Raw genomic sequence first — 24,349 nt, 5'->3', positions numbered from 1 at the left:
AACAGACTTTTCCAGTAGCCATACTGGCCACTTTACACGCCCTGGCCATAAAATTAATCATTAAACATGCTTGCTTTTTACATGTATAATATTTTTACAACATACTTAGAGGTCCCTTCTTCGCTCTCCGGGGGGGTCTCTCTAGGAGCTGGGGGTTGGGGTCCGGGGTAAGGGTCGGGGGGTAGTGACTCAGTTCCTGGATGTCGAAACAGTTTTCTTCTCTGCTTGCTTGTCTTTGTCTCCTTGCTCCTCCTCCCTCTCTTCCTCCTCCCCAAAACCCGCATCCCTGTTGCGTGCTACCCACTGATGGAGAGTCAGCACAGGATGTTGGTAGGGTGGTGGCTGCATCCCTGAATGGGGTGCAGCTCATCATATGAATGGTATGCAGCTCATGGTTTTCAGCCGCGCTGCTCTGGTGTTTTTTTTTTGCCTCTCTCAGCTCTTTGGTTGCTTTCATGCACTGCTGTGGGTTCATGTATAGCTGTGTTTCCTTCTTGCCCTTTCATTTTTTTTTTTTGGGCATCAAATTTTTTTTTTTTTTTGGCATTTGGAGCTTTTGTCATTCTTTCATTCCCCCATCATCCATGCTCTCCATCCCTGTCATCTGGGAGCCTCCATGCTGGAGCCTTTGCCTGGGAGGACTCCATGCTGGTCACCTTTGCTGATGAGAGACTCACACTGAGATGATTGCTAACCTAATGAAATGACATTCAGCCCTCCAATGTGCATCTGCCTTGTTGTCTACTTTCTGAGCTGTGTCAGTTGAGATCTGAGTGGAAAGCTGTCCAATGGAGCACTCTGGAGCACTCCCAAGATCAAGGCCAGGACAATACAATCCACCAACCCTCACCCAACCCAACCCACGCCCAACAAATTCAGCTAATCGCCGTCAGCGCCGCTAAGGCTAATTTGAGCCCTTTAAGTAAAAAAAAAACGGCTTTGTCATGTGGACGAGTGCAGGGTTAAATCGATGTAATGCTGCTAAATTCGACCTAAACTCATAGTGTAGACAAGGGCCTAGTTGGATAAGTAAAGGATAGAGTTGCAGTTTCAATTTGAAATTTTTTTCCTTTTGTCAATTTAAATCAAAACCAAACTGGACATTACTGTAGAACAGGTTTTATGGTAAAAACTTTCAAGTCTGGCTCACTGAATTTAGCCTCCTAAAGCCATATTTAGACACCTACGTATAAAAAGGCCTGATCTTTCAGAAGAGCTGAGTACCCACAAACCCAGTGAAGTAGATGAGACCAGCAGGTGCTGAGCACCTGAAAACTGGGCCTCTTATACATAGGTGTCATGTTTAAAAATTGTGGGCACATATATATTCCAAGCATGACATTAGTAACACTAACCACAGTCTGTTATTATATATATTTATGTCTGCCCCCCTCCACATAGCCTGCGTTTAATAACATAGCTTCAGCGTGCCATGTAACACATTTGTCACCAACTTTTTTGATTGTTCACCCTTCCTAAATAAAGGCATTTCTGAATTCAATCTCTGTCTAATGTAATTATCAAATTCAGCAGCCATTTGGTCACACAACCCTATTGAAATATCAGTAGGCTTCAGTGTTTTCATGTAGTAATTGGAACCAGACAATAGCCCATGTCATTGGTGTTTTTATATAATCAGTAACATTTTGTATAAGATGGGAATTCTAAGAGTGAACTGCATCTGCCTCAAGAGCACGAGATGCTATTACACTATGTAAATATTTATCCATGGTCTCTTTCACTCAGTCACTTGGGGCTCAATCCTGTAAGATGGTGAGAGCATCCTTTTGATATGCTTGGTTCCCTTTGCAGTCATCTCACAAGAGCCATTTAACACCTTGCAGGATTCGAGTCTGAGGACCAAATACTAAGAGTTGCTTTGTACCCTCAAAGGCCACTGAAATCAATGAAAGCCGTGGTTTCGCAGTCGCTCTAAGGACGTGGCCTTCGAATCATTTCAGAACACAGATCTAAAGCATTCATCTGTGAATGCAAAACAACTTGCTGCAGGAAGAGACTTATGGGGCTGATTGCCTAGCTCTGCCATTAAAGATCACACAGAAAACAGAACCATGTAGACAGACCTGATAGTACTGAGAGAGCCCTGTACCATAATCCCAAAGCTGTGCTCAAAGCAGCAGGGGTATGAGTGATTATACAGTATCCCAAATCTCACTGCTACCAGCTGAAAGTCAGGGAAAGGGGGAACAGGGGTATGTGATCATGTTTTATGGGGTGGGAAAGATTGGGTGGCATTGCTAGCAAATTGTATAATATTAAACCCTTAGGTATAAAACTATAAATATCTGTTTGCTGGTTATTATTCTGGGGCCTGAGATGTATACTCCATATTTTAACAATGATCTTTGTCCCCGTCCCAGACTTAATGCTATGTGCTAAATTCCCCAAACAGGATAGAGGGACAATCATAATAAAAATGTACCTTTTTTAAAATCTCATTTGCAGCTCCTAAAGAGCAGCCCTGCACTGAACACTAGTTTCTACTAAGTGTATTGTCCCACCATGCACTCTGGTGGCTACGTCTGTTCCACCATTAATGAATGCTGCCTACTGAATAAATCAAGTGGTTTTATCAGCCAAGACTGCATAAGGCATAGTTCCAAAAATGAACTCTTCTACACAGTGACGTGCTGAGTCTGGGCTTTTTTTCAAAATTTTGCCCTTTTTATCATAGCCAGTTTTCCTTGTTATGGTACAGTGCTCAGAGCAATACTGGCAGACAAAGCTTGTACACCAAAACACATCTTCACTCCCAGCAGTTATTATGCCTAATGTGCTATTTGAAATATGCCTGCCTCTGTGCTTCTAAAAAGGGGAAAGATTTACTTTGGGGGGCATACATACATTATAATGTATTGTCACATCAGGGGCGGCTCTAAGAATTTGGCCGCCCCAAGCAGGGCGGCATGCCGCAGGGGGCGCGCTGCCGGGCGCCGGTCCAGCGGCTCCTGGTGTCCTCTTGCAGGCGTGCCTGCGGAGGGGCCGCCGGTCCCGCGGCTCGGGTGGAGCTTCCGCAGTCATGACTGCGGGAGGTCCACCCGAGCCGCGGGACCAATGGACCCTCCGCAGTCATGCCTGCGGGAGGTCCACTGTCCCGCAGCTCCAGTGGACCTCCCGCAGGCATGACTGCGGAAGGTCCGCCGGAGCCGCCTGCCGCCCTGCCGCCCTGCCAGCAAAATGCCGCCCCACGCGCGCGCTTGGCGCGCTGGGGTCTAGAGCCAGCCCTGTGTCACATACTTTCTTTAAATAGTCCAGACAGAAGAGTTTTGAAAACAGACAGATTAAGTAAACAGATCAAGCTTTTCAAAAGTGGCACCTCAAATACCTAATTCCAGGGGAGTCTAGCACCCACATTTCATTAGGACTGGCAAGTGCTCAGTACTTCTGAAAATCAAGCCAGCTATATAGGTGCCTAGATAGACTTATGTGCCTACTTTTTGAAAAGTTTGATCGTAATGTTTAAAGTGCAGCTCTACTCTGAAAAGCGACGCTATAAAATAGCACCATTGAACTTATCAGGTCTGCTCCGTGTGTGTGTTCAGAGCAATTTCTGCTGATTTTAGTGACTAAAATGAGTTTTTACTGTTTGCCTCTATGAGTTAAGAGTGTGCTGCATTCCATTCCTTCTTGTATATCAAACTGTTTATTGAGTTCCCACTGAAAGCAACTGCGTTGCATGTGCATCATTGATAACATAAGTGGAAGACAATGAAATTACATGAGTGTACCTGAAGGCATAATTTGGCCTGTAAAACCTCTATTGCAGTTGATGAAGCATGAAATGGACAGAACCCAGCTTAAGTTTATCATCCCAGAGTGAAGAGATGACATTTTAAAACAAAACCCCACTATGTTTACTGGTGAAACGAGCAAATTAGAGCTGAAGTCATTTAGACAATAAATATGAAACCCCACAACGCTATTTTTACAAAGTCACATTTCAGAGGAGAACCACATTATCGTAAACTGGTAAAATGCAAAGAGAATAAAGACTGCTACAAACCACTTGAGTAAACTGCTACATTCAGGGTTCCAAACATCAATATGAATAGGAATAAGTTTGAAGTCCTGGAAGCGTAACTCCTTTATACTTTAGGCAGGATTAATGTTCTAAGATGACCCATTTGAAGTGATAGTGTCAAGATATTTTAAGTCTTTACCTATGTTATTTATAACTGAAGATTATTCAAAGTGATAGAATTTAGAAAAACAATTTTTCACCAGGTATGCTGTTTCTCTGCCCTTTGCACTTGACTCAGGTTGGACATTGGAGCAAGACAGCGGTCAGTTTTCCCTTCCAGTTCTTACACATATTGGCACAATCAAATATAGCTAAAGTGACATCTGGAAAGAAAACACTAAAGAGCTATTAGTAAAAAAAATGAAAGTCAGAGACCCTCAAAGACAAAGAGAAGAAAAGATGAAGGGTGACATTTTGGAGGAGAACAACATTTGCCCCCAAAACGCAAAAGGCTGGTGTCTCACAGTGACTGGCCAGAGAGCATCACTGAGGGATAGAGAAAACCACTAGATAAACAGCTGATGAAAAATTACCTTCATCCCTGCCGCAGCTGCAGGGCCACTGGGATCCACAGCCTGAATATGGCAGGGCTTGCTCCCCCGCACAACAAAACCCCACCCGACAGCATCACCAATAACCTTGAAAAGGAAAAAAAGACAAAACAGTGTCCATGTAACTCATGGGGTAAAGTCCAAGTGATTAAAGACATGATTTCAGCATCTTGTAGTCACCAGCATACAGTAAATGCTGCTCTGTGGCTAGAAATACTTCACGGTGCCCTCTGCATGGGCTATTAAATCTTTATTTATAGAGAAATCTACCAAATGAATGACTGCATTTGCTTCTACTGTACTCTTCTTTTTTAAGTTACATCAGAGATGTTGACTAAAGGCTGTGAGAAGCCGTGCTTCCAATTAACAGGTTCAAAAGAGTTACTTTTTTAAAGGCTCTTCTTTTCTCTCTTATTGAATATGAATCAACATTTCAGTCTTATATTAGTCTAATGGCCCTATGCAACTCACATCTAAAACTTTAATTCTGGGTAGGTAAATTCAGTACATATTTCAAATCTCTTTATAATCTTAAGTATTAATAAAAAAACAGTTCAGGACTATTAGTGCAATTAACATCCCTAGATTTCTGTCAGTGTACCTCCACCAAAGTCAATGGTGTTAGGCTGGCATACTGATGGGTATAATAGAGTGGAGAATCAGACTCCACATGTATAAAACTAATATTAATGGGATCTTATGGCTGAGATTTTTAGAGCACAAAAATATCAGGAAATGTAACTAGGATCTAATTATACCATCAGAAAATATTTGTTTGAACCAATTTACACAATGTATAGAAGAAAGATATGTACTGGAGACGTACTGTGAATGTTTTTCTTACATATGGGGCTCCAGGCATCAAGAGTTCATCAGAAGTCACTGGTCTCTTTAATACTGCAAAAACATACAAAGGAGTATTAAATACAAACCTTTCTGAGGAAACTTTCATAAAGAATTGTTCTAGGATACAATGTCTTCTCTCTCTTACTTTATTTACAGGGCTTAATGTGTTGTGACCTTAGTGCATTCCTAGACTGATGCAAAGTTGTAAAAGATCATTAAAAAGTCAAATATAGTATAACTCTCATTACCTGAAGGGATCATGGAGGGACTGAGATACTATGCTGACAGGCATCCGAACTCTTCCTCAGACAGAGAGACAGATTAGATAATCTACACTACAGCAAACAATATTATTAGTATTTGTGCAGTCATTTATTCCTGGGTAAAGTGTGTGTAAAATACTACAAAATCAGAACAGGTGTAATTGTACCGGTGTAAATGACTGCGCCAAGTACAAGACAATGGATACACAGGCCCTCTATTAATTACATTTGGCTTCCTCTGTTTTTTTAATTATGACTATGTTTGCTTCTTGTTTTCAGTGATAAACTATTTTTATGACATCTGATTTTCTTATATCATGGGAGCAAGCTGGAATTTTTCACGGATAAGACCCTAATATATCTGTTAACTGTCCTAAAATGCCATATACAGAAAGAAAAAGAATTCAGGAAGACACACTAATAAAAATTTCTTTCACTAGGATATTGTCAAAATTATCTTAAGAGTTAAACTTTGCAGATTCTGCCAGTACTATCATTCTATCTTTTTGAGATCAAAGCCAGGTCAAATTTCTCCTTTTTAGTTATCAACTCTTACGTTTGTACTGCAAGATGTTTTTCAAGAAAATTCAACATGTTCTGTTGACTAACATGTCACTGCTCTGTAATTCAGATTCAACCGATCACAATTAGATAAATCATCTGTACTGGCGTCCTTCACAGTGTTTCCCTAAATTATGCCTTCAGGAATAGTTTCTTTTTCCCTTGTGATTGGCCAAGCCATCCACCAGACTTCCTTTAAGTTTTCATTTCTTATGAAATACAGCGGAACTCATCCAACAACTCATTCCAGTTTAGCAGAGGATTACTTGGAGTATGGGAAACGCTGGTAGATCCCTGCTTACTGGTTCTTGTTTCAGACTCAAAAATAAGTCTGTTAAACTATTCTGAAGGTAGAATTTATGCCTAAGTGATTATTCATTTTAAACAGAAAGACTGTGTAAGGAAGGTGTCGATATATTCTTTTCCACTAAGATTTTATAATCGGCTATCTTAAGATATGCTTCTTCTCCCTACTCACATGACATATATAACCAGAGCAATAAATGAATGGAAATAGTAGGTATACTTAAGATAATGCATACATTTATCAACAACAAAAATGCCAGCCTGCTTGTCACAGTAATATTTCTAGGGTATAATGAATGGTTTAACGGGAGCAAAAGTTCACCATTTAGACTATGTCATAGAAGAATCTCTGGAGAGAATACCCGACAGGTGCACCTAAAAAAGATTACACTGTGGCATCCACAAATTGGAACATACAAATAGCATGATGGAGATGAGTGGTAGACAGCAGTTGATTTTGAGTGTGCAATGAACAAGAATGAATGTGATTCACAAAGCCATCCTCCATCGAGAACACGAGCACTACTGAATTATGGCTCTCGTCATGTGACCAAACTGAACCCACCAAGTTCTTTTAATGTAAGACTTTACTGAAAACTCCAAGCCAAGGCCAAAGACAAGCTGTGCAATGCTCTAACGCAGTGGTTCTCAAACTTTTTTTTTCGTGGACCACTTGAAAATTGTTGTGACCACTTAATGATCCTTCCCTATTCCCCCCAAGGCCACCACCTCACCGTACATGTGCGTCTTCTCCAGGGTCCAGGCACCTAATTAGTGGGTTGCCTGCATGGCTCCACTAATTAGGTGGGTCGCCCTTCATTCTCTAGTGTGTGGCTGTCCAGGCGCGCATGTTAGAGGGAACTATCTGCAGACCACCTGAATGGAGCTCACGGACCACTGTTGGTCCGTGGACCACAGTTTGAGAACCTCTGCTCTAATGGCCAGAAAAAAAAAAATTACCACTCTTTGTAGCTCTACTACTTATACCGAGTATACTGAGTAAAACTGACCCCTCTCCTGCTCAGAACCTGAATAAACAGCCCATGATTTGAACAGCAGCCACTGGCCCCTTTGAGCCCTCTATCAGAAACTTCTAGTCTGAATATCCCTACTGAAGTCCATGCTTACATATAGCCACTTCCCCAGCCTGCTCCAACACCCTACTCCCCATCAGTTCAGAATCCCTTTCTGTATCACACTGAGGACGCAGCCTCATGCTCTATTCTCCCTGTTAAAGGACTGAGGAAATCATTTAAAAAAGAATATAAGCTTGAACCCTGACTGCCTTTAAAGTCTTACACAGAATGGTGTAAAATCTAAACTAATTTAAGGGTTTAAATTGTCCCTGACGTCCTCAAAGCTACATTTGCTATGCTTGCTCTGGGCTGTGTTATTTATACAATAACTCAGGTGGTTACCAAAGCCTAAGTTTTCCTCTCACCCATGCAATGCCAGCAAAGTCACACCTGTGTAACTGAGAAGACTTTATGTTTGGCAACTGGAGGTAAGAGTGGATATAAGGCTGGGCGTCCTTCTAAAAAGATATGCTCTAGCTCAAACAAAGTTATGGATTTGATGCAGAAATTATTGGGTGAGGTTCTCTGGCCCATGTTATGCAGAAGGCCAAACTAAATCATAAAGATTTGACTAGCCGCAAAATCTGTGAATCTAACGATCATTAAAATATGCCTCAAAAGACAAACTGAGAAGAAGAAATAGAAACAGTCACTCATTTACCCTCACTCTCTTTAGAGAGAGCTGCATGCTGTCTAATCTGCACCAATTCCATCTGCTTACCAGATTTTGGGTTGCATAATACTGGGGGACTGCTGCTGAGGGTAGGGCTGCTGCTGAAGTAACCACTACTGCCGCAGCTGCTCATGCTACTCCTTCTGACTGCTGACACGATCTTTATCTCTTTGGTGGGACTCACTGTACAAAGGAGACAGAAAATACAGAGAGAAAGGGAAATTGTCCTGATTCTTTTGGCACAATTCCCCTGCTTTGTTTAAAATAACGACATCAGAACATGCTTTCATTTATAATAGAGTAATTGTACTATCATACTCCGCCGAGTCAGAACACTCACCTATGTGCTGCAGGAATTAGGGTGACCAGATGTCCCGATTTTACAGGGACAGTCCTGATTTTTGGGTCTTTTTCTTATATAGGCTCCTATTACACCCCCCGTCCCGATTTTTCACATTTGCTGTCTGGTCACCCTAGCAGGAATACTTGAATTACACATGAAAATTATATTTTTACTCTGATATGTCGGATTACTTCATGATCCATTTTAGTTAATTTAATTCTCTCTAATGCTTCCATCAGTGTGATTTCTAGGTGCCAGTGCAATAGAGTGAAATAGGCATTTGAATAAGCAGAATATTTTCTGCAGTTATCCTCTGCTTTCTTCCTATTTTCATCCTGCTTCCTAATGTGTACTGTCATGTATTACTTGTTCAGGCATTTCCCTCCGCCCCCCACCCCAAACTACAACATACAGTTTATGCAAAAACACTTTTGCTTTTTAAAATTTTTTTAGCAAGTTTAAAAAAAACCAGAAAAACATCCAAGCCGGCTGATTTCTGCCTGTGGAAAAATGTAAGCCTGAAATCCTTTATTTATACGAGAGCAACAAAACAACACAGGCAGCTAATTATTTGAAAAGCCAACCAGGTCGAAGAACCTGTTTACTGGATATGATATTTATTCGTGGATGATGCAGTGAGCACATCTCTTCAGCTAAATCTGCCTCATGCCAAAGTGAAGGGGGCGGGGCCAAGCTTTAGGAATGACGTATGTCTTCAAGGACATGTCTTAACAATGGAGAAGTTAAAGGCACAGAACCAAGGAGTCACCTGACTGAAAACTGGTGTGTTTTCGGTTGTCATGGTTCTGCTTGCGCAGGCAAAAGGGACTGTCGTGACTTTCTGGCATCAAACGGGATTTCTCAGGGAGCAACTCCATCAGCCTCCGTCGCCGGCGGAAATTCATTCTGAACTGGTACAGCAGGTTGCTATCCATAAAATGGTGCTTGTTGGACACTGGGGAGAGAAAAAGGAGTGAAAACTCCCTGTCTGGCAGAACACAAAGTAGGGAGCGAATAGTATACATGAGGTTGCTGTTTACATGCATGCATCCTCCTTGGTGATAGCAGCACTCTAAACGTATGTCTACACTCCAGAATTCCATTTATCATTTGCTCCTCCAGAGAGAATATTCATTGCAGGTGTGACAAAGAGAGGCAATCGCCTGTAATATCCTGGATAAACCTTGTTGAATTAAATTAAACCTTATGACTAGGGCCCTACCAATTCACGGCCAGGAAAAATGCATCATGGACTTTGAAATCTGGTTTCCACCATAAATCTGGTCTTTTGTGTACTTTTATCCTATACTATACACAGATGTGTATTACAGTTTTCTGAGGCCAGAGCAAGTGGGGGCCACTCCCACTCCATCCACTTGCAGTCCCCACATTTGCCCCAGTGCTTCTGTAGGGGAAATGGGGTCGGGGAACAAGGGCTTGCCCCACCCTGCCCACCCACCAGCGCTCCTGCCAGGGACGCCAGTCCCTGGAAGGAGCACCAGATAGGTGGAGCGGGACAATCCCCCGTGCCCTCACTCCACTCCCCAATTCCACTCCCCAGCAGGAGCACTGGTTGGGTGAAGTGGGGCAAGCCCCCGCACCGTGACTCCGCTCCCCGGAGCGCTGGGCAGGTGGAGCGGGTCACACCCTGTGCCCAGACCCCGCTCCCTGGCAGGAGCGCAGGGGCGCCCATTTTTCTGGGCCCCCCCAACTGGCAGGGGCCCCTGGGTATGGACCTCATTGGCCCAGTGACTAATTTGCCACTGACTATACAAATTTCAAAGCGGAGACCAGCAGTTCTCAAACTGGAGGTTCCAACCCAAAAGGGGGCTGTAGGGAGGGGGGCTCTCACAAAGTCATTGTAGGGTGTCACTTCTGCACTGCCCTCAGAGCTGGGTGGCCAGAGAGTGGCAGCTGCTGACTGAGGGCCCAGCTCTGAAGGCAACAGCGCAGAAGTAAGGGTGGCAATACCATACCAGGCCATCCTTCCTTCTGCGCTGCTGCTGGTGGTGCTGCTGCCTTCAGAGCTAGGCTCCTGACTAGCAGCCACTGCTCTCCGGCTACCCAGGTCCAAACACAGTGCCACCGCCAGCAGCAGTGCATAAGTAAGGGTAGCAATACCATAAGCCTCTACAATAACCTTGTGACTCCCTCACAGTCTCTTTTTGGGCCAGGACCGCTACAGTTACTGCACCATGAAATTTCAGATTTAAATATCTGAAATCATTAAATTTATAATTTTTAAAATCCTTTGACCGTCTAATTGACCAAAAATGGACTGTGAATATGGTAAGGCCCTACTTATGACCTTAAGTTGAATACCTTTGGGGTCCATCATATTGAAAAACAATTGTTTATGTGTTATTGTGGAACTGTACATAGCTTTTCTAGGAGAGAATCAATGCAATCTCCGGAAAACATCGTAAAATTCAAAAGGACAATACATTCTCACCTCCGAAGCCAACCTTTTGAAGCTATGCCCTGGGGAGAGAACCTGATTGTCTACTGATTGTCTGCTCCTGGAAACTCCATATCAAAGAACCCCAAACTGTATACAGGAGGCACTAAACTTTTCACGAGTGTTCTTGTTCTAGGCAAAAGTGGGTTATGAACTTGAAATCACCAGAAAACTCTTGTGTGGGGTTTTTAAGGACTGCTCACATGCCAGAGCCACTGTTAGGGTGAGGTGATCTCTGGTAATCTTATTAGCCCGTGTGTAGGTTCTTTTATTGTTTTTAATGTTTTCCCTGTAATGCTTTTACCTTACGAATACAATGTACTTGCTTAGAAAGAGCTGTGTGGTAACTTATAACTGTTGGCAATTTCTCTGTTATTAGACTCTGAAGAGAAAGCAAAGTGCAGAGGCAGTCTGTCCTGCTGGGTGAATTTACAATATAGTCAGAGTGCTGTGCAGCCTGGAGGTACCAGGTCAGAAAGGAGAGAGACGCATGTCTCCACTCAAGTGAGCCAATGGCTGAGGAGCCTGCCCTTGCTGGATCACAGAAGGGGAACAAAGGTTCAGTTGCCCTGAACTGTGACAACAGGTAAGTAAAATTATTTAGCACTATCAGACCATAAACAGAAAGGCTTGACCTTAGTCCTGTGTTCCATGGAGCCCAACCGTCCAACACCCAATTCCCTGCTCTGTCCCCCAAGCAGATGCTCTTCTTACTACCCATATCCCACTCTGTTTCTAACTACACAGGTACTTACATGGCCCTCATCACTGGTATTATATGAGAATGAATGATGCCAGCCCTGACTCCTTGTTTGTCTGCCTCTCTCACAAAAGCCTGTGCTCTCTTCCACTCCACCTCTAAGCATGGGAGGCCCTGCCTTTGTTAGTGTGCAAGGCCACTGCCTTCTCCTCATTCAAATCCCTTCTCAAGACACATTTCTACTAAGATGAGATGCCGACAGGAAGTTATACAACCAATATCAGGCAGGTAGAGTAGCAACTGGGGGAAGAGAACATAGCCAGGGGCCACAACAGGCACGACCATGCTATGTTGGAAAAACCTCTCCTTTGAGTCGGGGAGGGGGAGTGTCACAGAAGCAAAGGAATCAGTGACAGCATGGTTCAATTGGAGCTCTCCATTTCATTAAGGGAGGGGAATCCTCACAGACTTGCTTCCTCCTGAGGAATCAGGCTGATGGTGGTCACACTTATACCATTTCTGTTTTCTAACAGCCATAAGCAGGAAAGTGTTGTAATGGAAGCAATCAGCAACTCACAATGAGTAACAGTTGAACAAATCAGTAGGAACAAAGTCACGTATCCAAGTAGGAACTAGGAACAAGCAAGCTGCAGGAGCCTTTGGAACTGTATTGTGCATATCATGCATACCACTCCTCCAACCTCCTGCAGGTCATCTCAGAGTTAAGGGCATTTTGCTGAAGTGCCTCACCCTAGTGCGATGGTGCTTTGCAACACTGCAATTTGTCTTCACTGATAAAAATGGTGTGTTTTTTGCTTCACGGTAACTAAGGCTATGTCTACACTACTCAGCTTTTACGCAGCCACTATAGCCAGGCCGCTAAAAGGTGCGCAGTGTAGCCACTCTTTGTCGGCAGGAGAGAGCTCTCCTGTGGACAAAAAAATTTCACCCCCAATGAGCGGTGTTAGCATTGTCGGCAGGGGAGCACTCTTGCCGACAAAGTGCTGTTCACACCAGTGCTTGTCCTCAGCAAAACTTTTGTCTTTCGGGGAGGGGGGGAGGGAGGGAGTGTTTTTATCACCTTTGAATGACAAAAGTTTTGTCTTTCACTTGCCAGTGTAGACAAAACCTAACATACATGAGCTATGCCAAGGTGAAAACACAGTGAGGATAAGGCACTTGAGGATAAGGCACTGTGAAAACACAGTGAGGATAAGGTCCCTTCCAGTCCTAGAATCTATGAATCTATGACATTTAACACAAAGTAAACCTGTCATGGTCAATCCCTGGAAGGGGTATCCAGCTGTTTACTGTGTCTTCATGGTGTTTTTACCTCAGGATAGCTCATCTGTGTTTGTTACTCCAAGATGAAAATGCTTTTTTAGCACTGAAAACAGTCTTAGAGCAAACTAATATCGTTTCTCATGAATAAACAGAAAGGTCATGCCAATCAGCCAAAACTGTGATGTTCCAAGTGCTGAGTAATGAACCAGCCTGCTTTGCTCCTTGCTGTTTGTTTTTTGAACTGCCAGAAGCACACAGCATTGTTACATTGCTTTAGGAAAGCCAGTGGCACTCAGCTTTATTGTGCTTCATGTCAGTGCTGAATTTGTTGGCTCTCCAAGCCAACACCCCAAGGTCTTTGTTAAGATGAGGATTTTACATTTTGTAGGCAATTCAATTCCTGGTTGTGAGATTCTAAGTACACCACTGATGATGGTGTCCCATTCTGCTGAGCTCATCATTTTGAATACTTTCATTTTATAATAACAAAATAGAGTTTAGGAATTATCCCCATTTTTAAAATGAAGAACAGAGACAGAGAGGTTTGGAGTCTTGTCCATAATCACAAGAAGGATCCGCTGTAAGAGCCAAGACTAAAATTCAGAAGTACCTATTTCCCCGCCCTATTATCAGACCATTAAAATATTTCATAGAGGACTCCCAGCAGTATTGTATTATCATAGCAGAGTGATGTAAAAGAAACTCATGAAACTTCTCTTTGTGATAATCTCATAGACAATCTACTAATGCTGAAGAAGACATGCTATAATTTATACAACAGTCTAATGGAATTTTTATTCCAACTCTCATGAGACTGGGCCACCGTGAATATTTACAGGGAAATATATATATTTCAATTACCATGTATCTATAATTATTAATATAAATATAATACATGATTTCTGGTTCAATTTTAATATTTTCTGCACTGTATACAATTCTTCTCAAGTAAATATAGCCTCTCTATCTTGTTACCCTCTTTCCTTATTAGTACAATTGTTTTGACATTCTTAAGAAATCATGTTGGAAAATCAACACACATTTTCATTACAGATGTCACAGAGCAGTCTAAAATTGTGGAGTGACTCTTGCCCATGACACTCCATAGCCTAATTTGCTTATGATAAGATATCCCTGTGTATCTTACAATAATAAAGCTTGTTTTGACTAATATACTAAGTAACCGTGAGATAGAGGTTATAGACAGAATGGGCCCCGCCCACCCCTTGGGTAACTCATTTTAGACCATGGAGTTATGCCAGGGATGAGTTTGATCTAGTATGTGAATATAACTGGAAAGAACATAGTCAGAATGATGCTATCATCATCTGTTGTAGAAACACAAAAATATATGCTTTGCCATCAGAATATTCTTCCCTCTCACACAAAAAGTGTAAGTACAGAATTCTGAGTGCTCATTCAACTGTTACAAAATGTTTCCCAAATTCTGAGTTATACCTATGTTAAAAATATAAATATTGGGGTGTCAGCTCTCAGCCTCAGGAAGAGTAAATACTTGACTCCCGGATACTGTGTTACTTAATAGGTGCTCCTCGCCAAATATCAGCGTTAATGCATAATTAAGGAGATTGAAAAACCAAGCTCTTAAAAAGGAAGGAAATTCCAAAAGTTAACAATGAGCGCTCAATTTTAGGTATTTTTAAAAAGTTATTCCTATGGGGCACTGACTATTTTCTGCTCTAAAGTTGCATAATGGTTTCCATCTGAGTCACTCTACTTTAAGACTCACCTTTAGGGCTGAAATTCTCCGTATCTGATCTCTGCCCAAAGGTGTCTTTATCTGGAGTGTCTGAGCAAAAACGGCTCCACCAGTTTTGAGCACAAAGAGAATGGGGGAGAATGGAATTCTATTTTTTGAACTACCACACAGATGACAAGGTTGCATTTTTTAAGCTTAGCATGGAAACAGCCTTCAAAAAGGAGCAGTGCATAACCTGTTCCTGAGGAATCTGGTTTGAACAAGTTACAAGCATTTGAAAATTACATATTGGGGATGTATAGTAGCTTGTCTTTTGCTAAGCCTCTTAAATGTGGACCATGGGAGCTCATCTCAGCAGTCAGCTTACCCATCACATATTTTGCTTAAGTCAGCAGAGAAGGAAGGAAAGAATCCTAAACAATTTTCACAGTCACAGAGAGATGCACAGACTTGCCTAGCATGGACTTTCTTAGGTGTAATTCAGTGGATGAGGTTGTTAATAACCTTAAAACTAACTTAGATGGGCAAGCTATGAAACTAAGGAAAGCCTTACCAATGACTGAGAAGGAAAGATACAGTAAATTGGTGTTTACAAAGTTATTAAAATACATAAGAATTTATCATACAAATCCTAAGTCAGTACATACATACTGGACAATACACACAAGACTAGAGATAAGGCTGCATGTCATGCTAAACTTCTCATCTACACCTGTTTTGCATGGGTGTAACTGCAGTGGATTCAATGGCATTACTCCTGATTTACATCAGTGTAAGTGCAAGGAAATGTAGGTCCCTTAAACCTGACATATTCCAGCCTTTGAATTCTTAATACTGGAGCTTTAGCAGTTTTTGAATGGCTCTATCTAGACATTATTTACCAAATAGTACAACAGATAAAATGCAATACAAACTGTAACTTCCCATATAATTTTACATACACTTGCTAACACTTACATACAATCTTGTGACCAGCAAAGGCCACAAACAACTCTCAGATTTACAGTGAGAGGGAAGCACAGCAGGAGAACAAATATTATCTTTATTCAAATTTCACAAAACTGGAGGGGATTTACAAAATGTGAAAAGCTATTTTAATAAATTAGGTGACTCACGCTTTAAAACCCAGGTAATTTTCACAACCATCTTTTTCCTGCAATTTCACCCACGATTTCAGTCCCACATGATTTTTAATGCTGATATCTCAGCCACCACCACAATGTGGTGATTAATACTTTCTGCCATTTGAAAGCTGTGATCCCCACTGGGACAGATTCACTGGTACACTCCAGCTGCTTTGCACCCTGCAGCCACGAGAAGCAGCCATAAACTCAGCTTAACTACCAGTTAAAATAGGCAGGGGCGGCTCCAGGCACCAGCACGCCAAGCGCGTGCTTGGGGCGGCAAGCCACTGGGGGTGTTCTGCCAGATGCCGCGAGGGCGGCAGGCAGGTTGCCTTTGGTGGCATGCCTGCCGAAGGCAACCTGCCTGCTGCCCTTGTGGCGACTGGCAGAACACTCCCAGTGGCTTGCCACCCCAAGCACGCGAATCCACGGGACCGGGGACCTCCCGCAGGCAAGCCGCCGAAGGCAGCCTGCCTGCCGTGCTTGGGGCAGCAAAATACCTAGAGCCACCCCTGAAAATAGGGTTATGGCTATTTTATGTCACTGGTGCAGAGCAAAGGAAACGGAGTGTGCAGGTGAATCTGCTTGCTAGCAGTTTTCAAGTCAACAGCCAGACAGGAAGTGGCAAATGTTAGCAAACTGTATGGGATTTTAAGACCTGATGTCTCATGTCTTTTCACAGCTGGAAACAAATGCTTCACTCCACTCTGAAGATGAGAAACGCTGCTTTCCAGAAGCACACAGAATGCAGTTCTAATCCTTTTCCTGATTGAGACAGAGGCCCTGGTTCTACATTATGTTACACTGATGTAGAACATGAGTAACTCCACTGGTTATGATAGCGACCTGCTGGCATAAAACTGGAGTAAAGGCCACAGATCCTTAACTGTCATTAGTCCCTCCAAGAAATAATATTTTTGGCAATAATCCAAGACGTAATATAGCAAGTCCCAGACCTCAATGTAACGTCTTGATCTTTGAAACAACAGGACATTGCCCTGAAGTTTACACTCTAAAGAAACAACAAGTAAAATACAAAACAAATACATGATGAGGAGCAGATCCTAACTGGAATTCCTCGCAGCACAAATAGTCGTTAGAAATTATCTGAAGGAAGGCAGGGCAGGAGCTTGGTGTACATGAATGGGATGTACCATCCTTCTGTGACTGAACTGTTTTCTAACCTGGCTTTTCGACACCCTCCTAAGAAATGTTTTGGATCAACTCTGATTTCTTTTTGATTCTTCACTTTTGCACACTACCCCAAGAAGAACTAGTGTTTTAAAAAGCAGACAATAAAGCAACATTATTGTGACAGTCTGTATCCCTATGTTCATTCTTTTTACAAAACTATAGTGGATTTTGTACAACATATGGCTTGTGAGGTATCATTTAAAAAGTCATAATGTGCTGATCATTACTGTGCTGGTAAAATATGCATGGCAACGTTGTATGTAAAGTTATAAAATTCTACTCTATAACATTAATGAGACATATACCAAGTTAAAAAAGCAGGTAAAACCAGTTCCTCAAAGACAAAAGGCAAACTGATGTCTCAGCCAGGTGTCAACAAAACCAAATGGACTATCACCTGATTAAGTAGTCATTCTTTGGCAGGAAAAAGGGTGTGAGTGAGAAATTTACATCTTGGCAAAGAAACTGCTGGAAGTTCCTGTCACACAGACTTTCTGTCTCCTGCACCCCAGCTAGAGATGATTCTCAAGAGGAGGAAAAGATATAAAAATGGGGAATAGATGCCCCACCTCATCTCTCCCTTCATCTCTACTCACAGCATCAACAACACCTGAAGGACAAAGCGATCAACACTGAACTAGGGCAGGGGGTTCTGGCTGAAAGGATTCCAGCCAGTAAGACTCCTAAAGCATGTGGTGAGAGAAACCTTTGCTTTGAATTCATTTAGCTTGTTAAGTTACATGTTAGATATATTTTAATTTTTATTTACTTTTAACAAATTATGACTTTTATGCCTCATTACTTGTAATCACTTAAAATCTATCCTTCTGTAGTTAATAAACTTGTTTTCTCTAACCCAGTATGGGTTTGCATTGAAATCTTTGGGAAACTTCATTTGGTATAACAAGATTTGTGCATATCATTTTCTGTTAATGAAATGATGGACTTTATATGAGCTTGTGTTGTCCAGGAGGGCACTGGGCAGTACAAGATGCACATTTCTGGGGGGAAATCTGGAACTGGGAGTCTGCAATGCAATTCATGAGTGGCTGGCTATAGCACTCATACAGAATAGTGGGGAGTGATTTACATGCTGAAGTCTGTGTGTGAGCAGACCAGGAGTAGTTGCTCTCACAGCAAAGCAATGTAAGAGGCACCTGAGGTTGGTGAATTGAGGGAACACAGCTGTCCGTCAGTACAGACTGTGCCCTGGTTAATGTCATAGTTATAAAATAATGGTGCCCTTCTTGGAGGAGAATACATAGCTTTCTGAGGCTGCCTCTTATTCCTCTGGCCTTTTGCCAGCTCTAGTGTCCATGTCTTGGAGACAGAAAACAGAATGAGGGCCAACTTGTTGAAAATGTGTGCACACTTTTGCATGAGGCTCTGGCAGGGTAAGCCTGCATACTTTAAAAATAAAATTAGGGCCTTGCTCTGTAGTCACCCAGTATTCACCATACACTCAATCACTAAAGCCCTGACGGATACAAAATTTGTATCCACATCCGATCCGTGATCCGCAAAAACAATCTGCAGATGTGGATATCCGCAAATATAAAGTGGATATCCGCAGATTTGCAGGGCTTTAGATATAAAATTTGGATCTGCATCCATCCACGATCCACAAAAATGGTCCGTCGATAGCCACATCTGTGGATGCGGATATAAAGAGGATATCCATGGATTTGCAGGGCTCTATCAATCACAGTCTTGATATCTCACACCCTCCACTGCAGAATACAGCCATTGGGACTCTGCAAATTCCATTTCTCCTTTGTCCATTCCTGCTGCTTTTCACAATGCAAACGCTTCAAGAAGAAAATAAATGGCACTGTATTTTTTCATTGGATTGTGCTTTTCCTGTTCCTCTAAAAAGTTTTCTGTTTTTCTACAGAGTGGCAGCCGCATTAGTCTGTATCAGCAAAAAGAACACGAGTACTTGTGGCACCTTAGAGACTAACACATTTATTTGGGCATAAGCTTTCATGGGCTAAAACCTGCTTCATCAGATGCATGCAGTGGAAAATACAGTAGGAAGATATATATACACAGAGAACATGAAAAAATGGGTGTTGCCATACCAACTCTAACAAGACTAGTCAATTAAGGTGGACTATTATCAGCAGGAGAAAAATTTTTTTGTAAGAGTTGGTATGGCAACACCCATTTTTTCATGTTCTCTATGCATATCTATCTATCTATCTATCTATCTATCTTCCTACTGTATTTTCCACTGCATGCATCCGATGAAGTGGGTTTTAGCCCACGAAAGCTTATGCCCAAATAAATTTGTTTTTCTACAGCTAATCTAGCATCTGCAAATGTGTTTTAACAATGGTACCTATTCAGATGAGTTTCTTATTACATATTGATGAATCACATCTGTTTGGAGCTCTCTCAACCTAAGGAAGAGTCAGAACATTTGCCCACATGTTCAATAAGCAGAGAGCCAATTATTGGTCCTTGATTCTCCCTTCTATATAAACATTGTACATGTATCTCTAGCCTTATGAATGTGTATATATTATTTGAACTACAGATAAAACCATCTGTGTACATACTCCAACAGACGTTTAAGCTCTTGCTATGACAAACCAATATGGTATTGTTTCCACATTTGTACTGCAAAGATTTCACTTTCCACGTGCAGAACATGTAGTGTTGAACTGTTTCCGTTTCAGACTGTCTCATATAAACAAGAAGACAGCTTCTCAGTGTAAATCATCAGAGCTGTTCCAAATTACACTAGCTGAGGATATGTCCCTGTGTGTGTGTATATACATACAGGGGTGGCTCTAGGGATTTTGCCGCCCCAAGCACGGCAGGCAGGCTGCCTCCGGAAGTTTGCCTGCAGAGGGTCCACCAAAGCCGCGGGACCAGCGGACCCTCCGTAGGCATGCCTGCGGGAGGTCCACCGCCCCTGGAGCCGCCCCTGTATACAGATATATATATATATATATATATATATATATATATATATATATATATATATATATATACACACACACACACACACACACAGAGAGAGAAACACTCCAGTTGTAGGTCAGGAAAAAAGTTGTGATGTAATGAGAGAACCACATTTCATGCATCACAGCTACGAAATATGACATTTTTAAGCAGTATAAGAAAAACTTAAGCAATAGGATTCCAAATTACAGGTCTCTGAAGTCCAATGGTAGCTTATCTCCTATTAAGTAATGTATCTTGTACTGTATCAGCGGGGTAGCTGTGTTAGTCTGGATCTGTAAAAAGCGACAGAGAGTCCTGTGGCACCTTATAGACTAACAGAAGTATTGGAGCATAAGCTTTCATGGGTGAATACATACTTCGTCAGACACATGCGTCTGAAGAAGTGGGTATTCACCCACGAAAGTTTATGCCCCAATACTTCTGACTGTATCTTGTACTGATTGTTCACTGCTTCAACACTATACTTCAGGTAGTTTAAAGCATGAAAACAGGTTAAAGTTTGTAAATGTAGTATCTAGACACAAAGCGTAACAAGAAAACATTCTACAAATACATTAGAACAGTGGTCCCCAACGCGGTGCCCGTGGGCGCCATGGTGCCCGCGGGGGCATCTTAATGCGCCCGTGTCCTGGCCCCCGGGAGAGCACCCGCCGAAATGCCACCGAATTTCAGTGGCATTTCGGCGGGGACGCCTCTCAATGACGATGCTTGTCACCGACAAGTGATGTCATCGAGAGGCGTCGCCCCCGAATTTCGGCAGGGACGCCTCTCGCTGACGCCGCTTGCTGTCAACAAGTGACGTCATCGAGAGGCGTCGCTCCCGAATTTCGGCGGCAACACCTCTCAATGACACCGCTTGCCATCGACAAGTGACGTCATCGAGAGGCGTCGCCGCCGAAATGCCACCGAAATTTGGCGGCATTTCAGCAGGTGCTCCACCACCGCAGTGGTCCTTTGGCTGGCACACGCCAGCCGAAAAAGTTGGGAACCACTGCATTAGAAGAAAGAGGAAGACCAAGGACAGAGTAGGCCTCAATAATGGGGGGGAAATAACAACAGAAAATGTGGAAATGGTGGAGGTGCTTAATGACTTCTTTGTTTTGGTTTTCACCAAGAAGGTTGGTGGAGACTGGATGTCTAACATAGTGAATGTCAGCGAAAATGAGGTAAGATCAGAGGCTAAAAATAGAGAAAGAACAAGTTAAAAATTTCTTAGACAAGTTAGATGTCTTCAAGTCACCAGGGCCTGATGAAATTCATCCTAGAATACTCAAGGAGCTGACTGAGGAGATAGGTGAGCCATTAACAATTATCTTTGAAAAGTCATGGAAGACGGGAGAGATTCCAGACCACTGGAAAAGGGCAAATATAGTGCCCATCTATAAAAGGGGAAATAAGGACAACCTGGGGCTTTACAGACCAGTCAGCTTAACTTCTATACCTGGAAAGATAATGGAGCAATAATGGAGCAAATAATTAAACAATCAATTTGCAAACATCTAGAAGATAATAAGGTGATGAGTAACAGTCAGCATGGATTTGTCAGGAACAAATCACGTCAAACCAACCTTATAGCTTTCTTAACAGGGTAACAAGCCTTGTGGATAGGGGGGAAGTGGTAGACATGGTATATCTTGACTTTAGTAAAGCTTTTGATACTGTCTCGCATGATCTTCTCATAAACAAATTAGGGAAATGCAACCTAGATGGAGCTATTATAAGGTGGGTGCAAAACTAGCTGGAAAACCATTCCCAGGGAGTAATTATCAGTGGTTCACAGTCATGCTGGAAGGGCATAACGAGTGGGGTCCCGCAGGGATCAGTTCTGGGTCTGGTTCTGTTCAATATCTTCATCAATGATTTAGATAATGGCATAGAGAGTACACTTATAAAGTGTGTGGACGATACTAAGCTGGGAGGGATTGCACACATACAAAATGGGAAATGACTGTCTAGGATGGAGTACTGCGGAAAGGGATCAGGGGGTCACAGTGGACCGTAAGCTAAATATGAGTCAACAGTGGGACACTGTTGCAAAAAAAGCAAACATCATTCTGGGATGTATTAGCAGGAGTGTTGTAAGTAACACTCAAGAAGTAATTCTTCTGCTCTACTCTGCGCTAATTAGGCTAATTAGGAGTATTGTGTCAAGTTCTGGATGCCACGTTTCAGGAAAGATGTGGACAAATTGGAAAAAGTCCAGAGAAGAGCAATAAAATGATTAAATGTCTAGAAAACATGACCTATGAGGGAAGGTTGAAAAAACTGGGTTTGTTTAGTCTGGAAAAGAGAAGACAGAGAGGGGACATGATAACGGTTTTCAAGTACATAAAAGTACATAAAAGGTTGTTACAAGGAGATGGAAGAAAAAAATTTTGTCTTAACCTCTGAGGATAGGACAAGAAGCAATGGGCTTAAATTGCAGCAAAGGCAGTTTAGGTCGGACATTAGGAAAAACTTCCTAACTGTCAGGGTGGTTAAGCACTGGAATAAATTGCCTAGGGAGGTTGTGGAGTCTCCATCACTGGTGATTTTTAAAGAGGTTAGACAAACACCTGTCAGGAATAGTCTAGATAATATAGTCCTACCACAAGTGCAGGGGACTGGAGTAGACGACCTCCCGAGGTCCCTTCTAAAGAGTCTATGATCTTTTTCTGAAAGTGTAAGAATGTTTTCAAAGGCAGTGGATTTTATCTAGAATATTACGCAACGCCAGCATTACCATGCACTCAGTTCAGTAGTCTGTGAATCATTACCGTCTGCCTATGTACTGGTTTAGTCTTTAATAAAGCAAGTTTATAGAACGCGGTTATCTGCTTTTCTTTGCTTCTAAATAAAGTATGCAAACTACGGAGTTTGTGGGTAGGGGATAGGAGAAGATGAAAAAGGCCTTTTATGTTGCAGCTGTTAAAAATTGAAACTTTTGTCAGAAAAATAGAATGATGAAGATAATTTGGAAACAAGTCTTCCTGCTTTACTTACACAGCCCTATAGATGTGCACAGTTCATCATGACACAAATACAGACAAATTCACTGCCCACAAGAACAACACTGGAAGGAGTGAGATAACACAGGGAGGGGATGGTAAAGGGGAAGGATGAAACTGAGGACAATAAGATTACATGATCACATGGGAGGCTCTCACTCCTTACCCCCCTTAAGAGTAAAAACTTGAACTGATAGCAGAAAGGTTGATTTTAAAACCTGATGTAAAGTAAATAAAATGGGCTGCAGATTTAGCCTAAGAAGTTAAATTGGGTGAAATCTGTATTTGAATTCCTCTAGGGACACAGCTAGCATGGAATTTTGTAAAACAAACAACCAAAAAACGTATGGAGAATAGTCCCCTATGGGCATCACCTTTAATTTGGTCATATTTATACTAAAATCAGATATAGTGTGTGGGGGGGTCTCTAAGGCTTCTTTGGGGTGCTGAATGGAGGTTTGTGTCACTGAGATAAAGCAGGACCTCACCTATAAAGAGTGATTTTATGATCTTTAGCATAGACGCTGATGGCCTGAGTACCTGGAGAATTTCTGATAGCTATTGCAAGAGATTCAAGGATTAAAACAAACAGGAGAGACGATAAAGCACATTCTTGTGTCACTCTTCAAGGGAGAAAGTCTCTGGTTAGGAGCCATTCCAGTCAAGGAAAGCACACAGTGAATTACCAACAGAGATTATAAATTGAGGAAAGAACTTATCTCCAGTATCAGCAAATCATAGTCCAAAAGAGAGAATGGCAATTCAGGAAGCTGTACATGTCAATGCCATGTTTCACTCAAAAAATAAGAAACAATAGTTAAAAACAGGCAATTGGAGAAATATATTAATGCAACACGTACACTATAATAAATGAAAGATGCTTCTGGACAGCTTAGCCCCTTTTGCAAGCAGCAAAAGACAATCAGATCATACGGGTTTTTTTTTAATTTCCTTCGACTTTCAGGTCTGTACACAACTTTAATCAGATCAGGTTCATTGGTGAATACATAAAACAGCATTATATCTTGCTGCTTAATATTGCATTCCTTTGCTTAGGGAAAGTTTCTTGTTACACAATGCTACACCTCTACCCTGATATAAACGCAGTCCTCGGGAGACAAAAAATCTTACCGTGTTATACTGAACTTGCTTTGATTCGCCGGAGCACACAGGCCCCCGGAGCGCTGTTTTACCGAGTTTTACCGTGTTATATCCAAATCTGTGTTATATCAGGTCGTGTTATATCGA

The 24,349-nt window shown here is 42.1% G+C and overlaps 1 protein-coding gene across 5 annotated transcripts in view; it reads right to left on the bottom strand.

Annotated features, from left to right (window-relative positions):
- The window catches only part of DEPTOR (DEP domain containing MTOR interacting protein), a 133,023-nt gene that overhangs the window by 20,352 nt on the left and 88,322 nt on the right, over positions 1–24,349 (bottom strand). For all 5 annotated transcript variants that reach the window (XM_039521555.1, XM_039521557.1, XM_039521556.1 and 2 more), the window contains 4 exons: positions 9,431–9,616; positions 8,367–8,501; positions 5,420–5,490; positions 4,576–4,680 (listed from right to left, as the gene is read on the bottom strand). In XM_039521555.1, coding sequence (XP_039377489.1) covers positions 4,576–4,680; positions 5,420–5,490; positions 8,367–8,501; positions 9,431–9,616 — 497 coding nt within the window. The remainder of the gene's footprint in view (positions 1–4,575; positions 4,681–5,419; positions 5,491–8,366; positions 8,502–9,430; positions 9,617–24,349) is intronic.

Source organism: Mauremys reevesii, linkage group 2 (assembly GCF_016161935.1).
Source record: "Mauremys reevesii isolate NIE-2019 linkage group 2, ASM1616193v1, whole genome shotgun sequence".
Lineage (NCBI taxonomy): Eukaryota > Metazoa > Chordata > Testudines > Geoemydidae > Mauremys > Mauremys reevesii.
Note: the sequence above shows the minus strand (reverse complement) of the source record. Positions and strands in the feature narration are given on the sequence as shown.